This window comes from Armigeres subalbatus, chromosome 3, assembly GCF_024139115.2.
Source record: "Armigeres subalbatus isolate Guangzhou_Male chromosome 3, GZ_Asu_2, whole genome shotgun sequence".
Lineage (NCBI taxonomy): Eukaryota > Metazoa > Arthropoda > Insecta > Diptera > Culicidae > Armigeres > Armigeres subalbatus.
The window spans coordinates 248,934,887-248,944,867 of record NC_085141.1 but is presented as its reverse complement, the minus strand read 5'-3'; the positions used below and the strand labels follow the sequence as shown (position 1 = coordinate 248,944,867).

The following is a 9,981-nucleotide window of genomic DNA, read 5'->3' as shown; positions in this document are numbered from 1 at the left end:
ACTTCTACATGACCTTATCTTATCCAGTAGAAGTCAAGGACACTTGTTTGTGACAATTGTATTGCTCGGGTTGGCACTCTGCTGCTGTGCTGCCATAATCTGACAAAGTGTTACAAATGGTGTTAACGAGTAATACGACCTTTTTAACAAGAAAAATGGAAATCATGTTCCTATTCACTTTGACCCGGCTGCCCAAGTGCATTGCCGCCTACAAGTTGGCGGACGTTCTAGTGTGGGAGTGGGAGCTAGCCTTGATTACTGTCATAGTTCCCGAGCGCATGTAAACAATCAGCATAACGCAAATGGCTGCCAGCTAAAAACGTTTACGTTAAATCAACCGAATTAAAAGAAAGCTTCAACGCGCAGATCTTTCATCGATTCCGCAACATCCAGATAACAATCCCCAGCCTCTTCCACATTGATGTTAATAAAAATGTTCTCCACAATCATATCGTAATCGTACAGATGTTCGCAATTCAGGTGAACCAGAACCACGGTCAATTGTGTACGGAAGTCCAGTACCATGTTATTCGGAATGATCACAGAATAAATCGCTTTGTTGGCACTGGAATCATTCTCTTCTACCTCGTTGACCATCTCATGAACCTCTACGTTGGTGTGCGCCATTAGAACATCTAATGCTTTTCGAAAGCATCCGGTTGATCAGTAATTCCAACAATAAATTGATGTCTTCCACACACAACTACGGAAGTGTTCCATAAGCGCGATCCATGGCGTCAATAGCTACTCTTCGTGAAACTTTTTGGCCAGTCTCTTGGCCGTTTCCACCAAAAACTCTCCCCTTCGCTCCTTCGAAATGGACGGCAGCATAGCAAAAAGCATTTGAAAGCTTGCTTCTCTTCACCCTTCTTTTCCAACAACTGAACACGTTTCATTCGTAGATCAAAATTTTTCGGATCCTATTTGATGGTCCGGGCGTAGCACATCAACGCCCGGCTAAGATTACCTAGATTCTCGGATATCTCCGTAATGCGAACCCACTGTTGGATGTTGAAGGTTGCAATGGCCGCGATTAACGAAAACTGTAGGAAATTTTTCGGATCTTTCGTTTCATATATTTAAGCTAACGTGACGAACGGCTCGTGCACTAACGGCATTTGTCGCACAATCTCCAAACATAACTTTTTTAGCCACCTCGGCGTGTCCACGGGAGTAGCAAAAAATGGCTTGTCCCATCGATCCTTGCAAAGCCGGTGGCAAAAACCTTCGGTGTCGTTTCATCGGAGTTTTGCCGTCAACCTTCACCTTGCAAATTTCCCCTCAACGCATCAATCCGCTTTAAAATCTTTTTCGAATCAGGAAGACTTCTTGGCCAACTTGCCGTGTCGCCCATTTTTCTTCTTCCAAGTCCATTTCTCCGCCCTGCTGCATACGGGCTTGATATTCCGCATAGCTGATCTCACCGGCGACAAATTTCTTGATCAATATTTCGTTCCGCTGTGGGTTTTCATCGTCCGTTTCCGACTCCGGGAGGGCTGACGACTGTCGTGTTCGGGCCGTCTCCTCCGTCTCAATCCCTACAACGACGTCGACGCGACCGTGGACCTGCGTGTTCTTCGGGGAGTGGCAGCCATATTTTGGATGTACTCGGTTCACCCGGCAGGGGAATTTCATTGGCTTCGACGAATTGGGCTAGTTCCTGCGGGTCCAGCTGTAACTCGTCCAGTTCCTCAACGACACTTTCCGCCTCGCACTGATCGGTATGCAGCAGATGATATTATTATGAGAAACTAGAGATGTCGCAAATTAATCGATTACTTCGATTAATCGATTCATCGTTGTGATAATCGATTAATTTTGAATCGATTATTACCCAACGATTAATCGATTCAATAATCGAGAGGAATCGTGAGTAATCGATTAGTTACTAATCGATTAATCAGAATTTTACGACATCATAAGGATGTCGAAAATTAATTGATTATTTCGATTAATCGATTCATCGTTGTGATAATCGAATAATTTTGAATCGATTACTGTACAATGATTAATCGATTCAATAATCGACAAGAATCAAGAGTAATCGGTTAGTAACTAATCGATTAATCGGGATTTTACGACATCTCTATGAGAAACGAGAATGACAAGCGAAAAACAAAAACATCAATGCTGTCAGTAAATAATGCACGGTGAGAAAAACATATGGGGAAAACTGATAACTGACAGCGTCTTTAGTGTCTTTTCAGTTGTATACCTAGGACTCCTACACACCGATTTAAGGCTGGTTTACAGTTCGGAAAACGTATCCCGGGATTTGGTCCCCCATGTATTTTCAATGGAGCTCGGGATTTGAAATCCCGAGGCGGAAAACGAGTTCGCAAGAAAATAACTTTTTTCCCGAGGTGTAAACCCAACCGCGGGATTTTATCTGGAAAACAAAAAAAACTCTACACACATTTTTTCCTGCGGGAACAATTCATCTGGAATTGTTTCCGTACGGGTTTTCAAGTTTGAATCGTGGTTCGCTAAGTTGGCATGAAAGAAAATTTAAAAAATGTCTTCCGAAAATAAATATAATCAGGTTTTTCTGGATGTGGACTATTTAGAAGACTTCGGTGATGATGATGTGCAAAATTTTGAGCTATACTCAGAAATAGACGAAGAATATTCGCAAGAGTTGGAAGAACCCAGCGAAGAGCCCCAGGGCAAGAAGAGAAAACGCGCAGCCAAAAAAAAATCAAAACGTGACCAAGAAATTGACATTAAACTGTCTATTTGCGAGGAAATAAAAAAATATGCTTGCGTATACCAGATAACCAACAAAGATTATTCGAATAAAACGCCAAGGATGCCGCTTGGCATCAAATAAGCTCGAATGTGTCAGCCCGTATGGGCAGATCTGTCAAGGTGCACGAGTGCCGGAAGTACTGGGACGCATTGAAAGAATCGACCAGGTAAATATATAAATAAAATTAGCTCTATTTAACAAAATTCAGTAAGTTTTATTCGTATATATAGAATTTATTTGGATAAGGAAAAAGTACGAAAAATATCCGAAAAATCCGGTGCGCCGGCCGACATGCTAGACATGTATACGGAAGACGGATCGCAGCGTTTTGACATTTACCAAGAGCGGTGGCCTTTGTCAGATGCAATGAGCTTCTTTTTACCCTCTTGTGCACGGACCGCGTACACAGTGTCAATTGGAAATCGTTCGGCAGCGACTGCACTTAAAAGACACGGAGATGAGGAAGAGTGCTTGGAAGAGGTAACTGCCTAAAAGTTTGGCATTTTGTCTCATTTTATAATTAAATTTTAAAATCACATTCCAGAGCTTCATAGTTCCGGCGACACCATCAACCTCTCGAAAACGTATGCGTTCTAATGAGCTTTTAGACGAAACGTTGTCTTCTGTGGCTACATCTTTGTCTAATTTGGTGAATGCTCGAACAAATGAAGATCCTATTGAACTTAAGTTCAAAGAGTTCCACGTGGAATTGGACAAAACATTGCGTAAAATGCCATTTTTGCAAGGAATGCAATTTTGTATCGACATGATTAAGCAGGCTAACGAGGTTTTGGAATGCTCGGAAAACTGAATTGAAGGATAGTTGATCATGTCAGTTTTCGCAATTTAGCATAGATAAGTAATTATTTTAACATTAAAAATTACTAGCCACTCGGCATACTTTCAAAAGTGCCTTTAAATGTGCCGAAATGTTCCGAAATTAAAATAATGTTGTTTTTGGCTGCACTGGATTTAATAAATAACATATAATAAATAAATGGCAACACGGTTTATTTGTTTGTCTTTATGCAAAACATTCACGACGGTTTATTATCATCTTCGACAATATCGCACCCATCGCACTGTTTTCGTCGGAAATTGTGGACCACCATCCGGACCTGCAGGAATCACTATACAGGCCCTTTTCTTTCCAATGTAAGTTTCACTAAATCAATTTTCCGTAGAGTGAATATGACTATAATCATCTCCATCCTCCAGGGATTATCATAAATGTATTACCTCTGATCGGAGATGCCGCGCCATGAATGCAAGTCTAAACGGTAGCAAGATCAACGAACCAGCTATCCAGGTCTACAGGAAGTACTGGCGTTCAGTCGCCGGCAAGCCAAAGATATTCAGGTTGAAACGGTCAAATACAAAAGAGAAAACAGTGGAAATCTGTGAACATTTCCTTCGTTCCCACAAGAAGTTGTCAGCAGCTGGACGTGATGGGGAGCGCTCTCGATGACATCGTTTCTGCAGGGATGGCAGCTCTTAAAAGTGGTATCAGCACTACGGAAACTTGGTACGTCCCAGGCAATGTCCCAGTGGGGAATGTAATTCCAATAAGAAGAAGAAGAAGAATTACACCTTAATGATTACTGATGTAATGAAAAACAGGCGTGATTCTATTAGATTAACGAAAGAATGCATCTACCTCAGGAATTGCGATGGCCCTGTTAATTGAAATTAGTGTGGAAGAAAGAGCATTCGTTGATGACATGTCTACTCGTTGATTTCAATGCGTCGCGATGAAGCGGTCGCATTTAACAGGTGCTTCTATCATACAATAATAATAAATTTTCACCACAAATGCCACAAAATTGACGATTTCCATCTAATTGTACAAGAGACGAGATTCGTGCAAGGGAAGTTTTTCACCATTTTTTTTACAAAACATGCACGCACGATTGTCTTTGATAACTGGTGTCTCGTAGAAATAGTCATCGATCGCATCCTGTGGATTATCGATGATGCTTGGTACTCGTTGATCCGGTTCTATGGTCATACCTGCAACATGGTCATACATGCTCATTTCTTCTCCATACCGTTATAGTTACAATGTAGTTCACCAGCCCTGTGTAGTGAGGACACATAATAAGAGGAGAAAGGATCCGCACGGTTATCGGAGCTTGGCGTGCGGTGTTCATTAGTCCAAATGCAGCTGGTTTAACCGTAAAACAAGTTTGAAGAATTGTGACACTTCTTTTCTACTGCTCGATTCCTCATTCATCATGATGTTGCTCTATTTTTGGTAGCCTGACTGCTACGTAAAGATAAAATCAAGAGCTAAGAGTAAAGTGTAAGTGTTTTCCAAGAATGGTTTCTGGTTTATATTTCTCGTATCGGTTAAAAAAAATGAGATTGAGGTGCATCGGTGGAACTATTTCCATTATCCAAATGTACATTACCGCGGGTAATCCGTTCGTTAACATTGACGTGGTGCCATTATAGTCAAGTAGAGTATATTGTATATATTCATTGAATATGTTGAGGACCGACGCCAAAGCCGCCGAGTTGTGATGTTTTCAATAAGTATAGCATAGTGCCGTCTTGTTACCAGACGAACATGACGATCTCTTCTGCCGGCCAAAGTTGTAATCAATGCCGAGATACCGATTTACCTTCCTTGAATTATGAGATATTCCACATGTCACATACGTTTAGGATCGCTGATCTTCTTTCTATAGTAGAAGTAGCTGTAAAATTCTCTGAAACGCCATAAATATATAAAAGTAAGTACACTATCATAGCTTAACAATATATACATTCATGTCCCATCGAAACAGTTTTGTTAAAGCTCCCTGGTTATACGCAATAGCTCTTCTGTTGATAATATTTATCATTGTCAACTCTTCAATTAAATGCAGTTGCATAGGGAGTAGAATTACGAGTATTATTTTGGACTTTTTTTATTCGCGTTTCAACAATGAAAACATATATTCACCATTAGTACATTTTGAAAAATATCAGATCGTTTCCGTGACGATGATTCTGCTTGCATTTTGTTCTAAGTGAGACGTTTGATTCTGTGTTTTTAGTTTTCCAAATTGCTATGGAGTTGAGGTCATTTGATCTACCAGGTCAACTAAGCCTGGTACCTATCCGAAAGCAACCCAACATGCCCATGTAAATCCATAGAGTTCTTGCCAATGTGCCGATATTTAAATAAGTCCAGAGTCGACATTCTAAGTTCTCCAAATTGTTCGTGAGTTGAGGTCAAATGGTCCGGTTATTTAGATACGCTGATTTGCTATCCGTTTGATACTATTTAACACTATTGAGGTCCAGAATCTCCCTAACAACCCTGTCGCTACTTTTACGATGATGTTCCTGTTACATTAAAAATGAGTTGAATAGCTTCCGGATACACCCACAAGGTGAGCGGAACAAAACATGTACAAGTTTGAGAAGATCAAACAATGTTGGAAAATGCTTAGTTCTTCCACTATTAGGTATCATTTACCCAAATAAAGAAATGAATTAAAACGGTACTGCGATCCAATGACGATTGCGAATCGCCGCTTCTTGCTTTTGACTCCTTCCATGTGGTTTTGCACAGCCTTAACAGAATTTGCTAATTTCTGCTACTAGGGGGTTCACTATTGGTCATTTCGGCACCAACGTTTCAAAAAGGCGTAACTTATTTCTATGGCAGTAGCTTCTCACGTTGCTGGTGGGCTAATGTGTGTTCACCCACGCGACCCAGCGCCATTTAACAAAAGATGAGGCTTCGCTGCCATCAGTGGTGTTGGATGGGGTGGTTGGACACAAAATCGCTGGTGGGCTCAGCGATGTGAGAAGCTATTGCCATAAAAAGCAGCTACGCCCTTATGAAATGTTGGTGCCGATTTTACCCTAACCAAATTTTAAAATGAACGTATATGAACTCTATGGACTTGCATGAACGTTAACCGGTATGTACCAGCCTGGTACTACCAGGTGTTGTTACAATACACGTGTGAAAAGAATTGAGAGAATTTTGTTTCCAGAAAAGTGAGTTTTCCATAAAATCCAATATATTATAATAAACAATATATTATCCAATAAATTATAATAAACAGTTCAATTATTCAAGGCCAATTTTTTAGGGTTTTTTTACTAGCACAGTAATGGAGATGAGTTAATTTTGGCTAATCTCGTGTTAGTAATTTATGTGAGCATACGACTATTGGCAATACTCATGTTACTCTTTCGTAAAAAGGCTAATTTATTTTTTTTAAGAACCAAATATTGAAAGCATTGATGAATGGATTAATATCTTAACTACCGACTAACAGAAACTAACACGAACCATATCGTGGTAGTGAGTTAACTTCAAACTTAAGTAAAACCAAATCTCGCGCCTCTAATATGTAGTTGAAAAAAATCGCTGGGTGAATCAGTGCTTCACGTGGAATAACTGTTACTTTGAATTTTGATTTTAAACGCAATTAGCACGTTCAAATTGATAAGGAAGAATGTCGAATTTGTTAAAGTATTCGGTTAATTTGCCCCGAATGAAGCTGCCAGATTCTTGTGGACGTCCTCGTCGTTGCCCATTAATTTGATCCATTTGCTGCATCGTACGCCATTCCCCTTCGATAACTCGTCCGTCTTTTTCATATCGGTCTGCTGCCTTGGCATACGATACATTACGATTTAATAAAAAATTGTGGAGAGCACAACATGCGGCAACTATAATTTTGACCTTATCTGGTCCACACAGAAACTCGGATCTGAGGCATCCCCAGCGCATCGTTAGGATTCCAAAGGCATTTTCAACGGTGCGACGTGCCCGTGACAGTCGGTAATTAAAAATACGCTGATCATTTGTAAAATCGTTGCAGGTTCCATAAGGCTTCATAATTCTGCTTGACAGAGGAAAGCGTCATCTGCTATGAAGAAGAACGGCGTATCGTCACCATTGATTGGAGCGTCATGTGGGAAATCCAAAGATGAGTTGTTTTCTAAAATATTTCTTCCGAATTCGGTCCTTGAGAAAACGTTAACATCACCATCTGCTCCCGGAGACCCAACATCGATGAAAGTAAAACGGTAACTAGCATCACTTGCTGCCATTAATATGATACTATGGTAACGCTGCAATTAAAGAAATATAATATTTCTATAATAAGGAGAAAGAAAATAAATAAGTCTGTACTGGCAGATTAAGAATTTTCCGTAGGATTTCTGAAGAATTTTGCTTGCAAGAATTGTATATGAGTTAATTTCGAAAAATTTCCCGTTCCAACAAACTTTCCGACAAAAAATAAAAAAAAAATCCCGATGAAGATTCAAAGAATTTATAAATTTCCTAAAAATCCTGAGAAAATTCCAGAGGATTAAAAAAAATCAGAAAAATTTGCCGAGGAAAAAGAAATCAAAATTCCTAAGCATTTCACGAGGGAATTCCTAACAATTTTATTTCTCGAGGAAATTCTGAATAATTTTCCGAGGAACTCCGAATAATTTCCCTAGGAAATCCAGACATATTTCCTAGGTAGCTGAACAGGATGAACAATAATGCTACGTTTTGACAGGGCAAGTGAATTGAACAACTCAGTTGAATTCAATTGACTTGCCAAAAGTTGAACATGTTCAACGTCTAAACGGTCTGAACACCAACTCACAACAAACGTAGCATTACCGTTGTGCGATAGAGTACATAGTTCAATTACCTTGTAGTTGTAATATAAGGAACCCGCATTCGCCGGGCACTTGATGCGCACATGTTTACCATCCAACGACCCTAGACAATTAGGCATGTTCCACTTCTTTTCAAATTCATTCGCCACCGCTAACCAGTTTTGTTTCGAATATTCCATGAATTCCGTTTTTGCCAGCTGTTCGTAAATTATTTGGCATGTCTCCTTGATAATGATTGAACTTGACGCCTTGCTGATACGATAGTTACTAGCCGCATATCTTTCAAAAAAGGGTCCACCAGCAAGATATCTAGAAATAAAATAAAATATTTCAAGCTCTATCTGGAATAAGGGCGAATGTCGCAAGAGAGAATTCTCTTCGCCGACTTCCCCTCTTTTAAATTAAAGTGACAAGCAGATGATTTCGTTGCGGTTTTTCCCCTCAGAATGAAAGAAAACAATCAAAACTTGCATTCTGAGGTGATAAACCGCGAAGAAATCCACTGCTTGTCACTTTTATTTAAAAGAGGGGAAGTCGACGAAGAGAATCCTCTCTTGCGACATTCGCCCTTTTACCAGATAGAGCTTGATTTGATTTATTTCAAAATGTACATCTGTTATGCATCATCCATAGACTACGCCAAGAAAAAATATAGTTTTTATTCGTTATATCATATGAAAATAAAATGAGTAAAATAAAATAAAACTTTTAACAATCTAAGCGAAATGCTATCGATAATACGAGCTTTATAACTTATTAAACAGTATTTCAGTATCAATGTTTACAAGAATGTTTATACATACATATTTTTCACGTAATATATCATGTAATAAATATCGTGATTTGAACAAGCTATTTCGTTCGTATACGCTTTCGAACGGAAGTTGGTGCGCAATATCGACTTCGTTTAGCAAAATATAATGGGAAAACAATTTAAGTGAATCGAATTCGTTCGGAAGTTTCTTCCGAAACAATAACAAGAGTATAAGTAGGTAATTCTTAACTTTCGTGACGGTATTTATTGATGAAATTTATTGTGAAACATAAATTAAATACTTACTCTAAAGTGTACACCAATCGTTGTTTCGCGCTGATACCATCTGGACGAGTATTCCTTTTCGGCTCCAAATGAGGTCGTACTATTTCATACAATATATCAAATTCCTTCTGCTCCATGTGGAAATTTTGGCAGAATTCGTCATTCCACTCACGCATATCGTAAAACTAAAATTTTATATTTGAACTTGTATTAATCGAATCATCAAAAATTTAAATAATCAACTAGTGGAAGTTTTGTTTACGAGTTTCTTCCATCTTTTATTAGAGAAATAATACTTACATCTTCTACAAATCTTCCCTTGCTATTCCTCTGTCGCAAGTACGGATTAACCCAGAAACTTCTTTTACTCCGTACATAACGTTTTTTCTTCATTATTAACCCAATGGTCAAAACCGATGCAGCTATTAGAATCAAATCTTCAAAACCAGCCATTTTTTATTTGTTTTTATTTGTTTTACATCATAGAATTGGAAACGTCAAATTAGGGTGTGGAGAAATGTGGAGACAAATTTATCGTGACTTTTTCCGAACCAAATCCCGAAGC

At 39.1% G+C, this 9,981-nt stretch overlaps 1 protein-coding gene and 1 long non-coding RNA gene across 2 annotated transcripts; one reads left to right on the top strand and one right to left on the bottom strand.

Moving 5' to 3' along the window:
- Positions 1–2,862: 2,862 nt before the first annotated feature.
- LOC134222467 (uncharacterized) lies at positions 2,863–3,420 on the top strand. The gene is made up of 3 exons (XR_009982428.1): positions 2,863–2,915; positions 2,980–3,229; positions 3,294–3,420. It is a non-coding gene; the product is annotated as an uncharacterized LOC134222467 (long non-coding RNA).
- Positions 3,421–6,767: 3,347 nt separating this feature from the next.
- Positions 6,768–9,869, bottom strand: LOC134227866 (uncharacterized). The gene is given in 5 exon segments (XM_062709552.1): positions 6,768–7,618; positions 7,621–7,831; positions 8,410–8,686; positions 9,438–9,601; positions 9,717–9,869. Coding segments are annotated over 5 exon segments (1,251 nt in total). The 3' UTR covers positions 6,768–7,172.
- Positions 9,870–9,981: the final 112 nt, after the last annotated feature.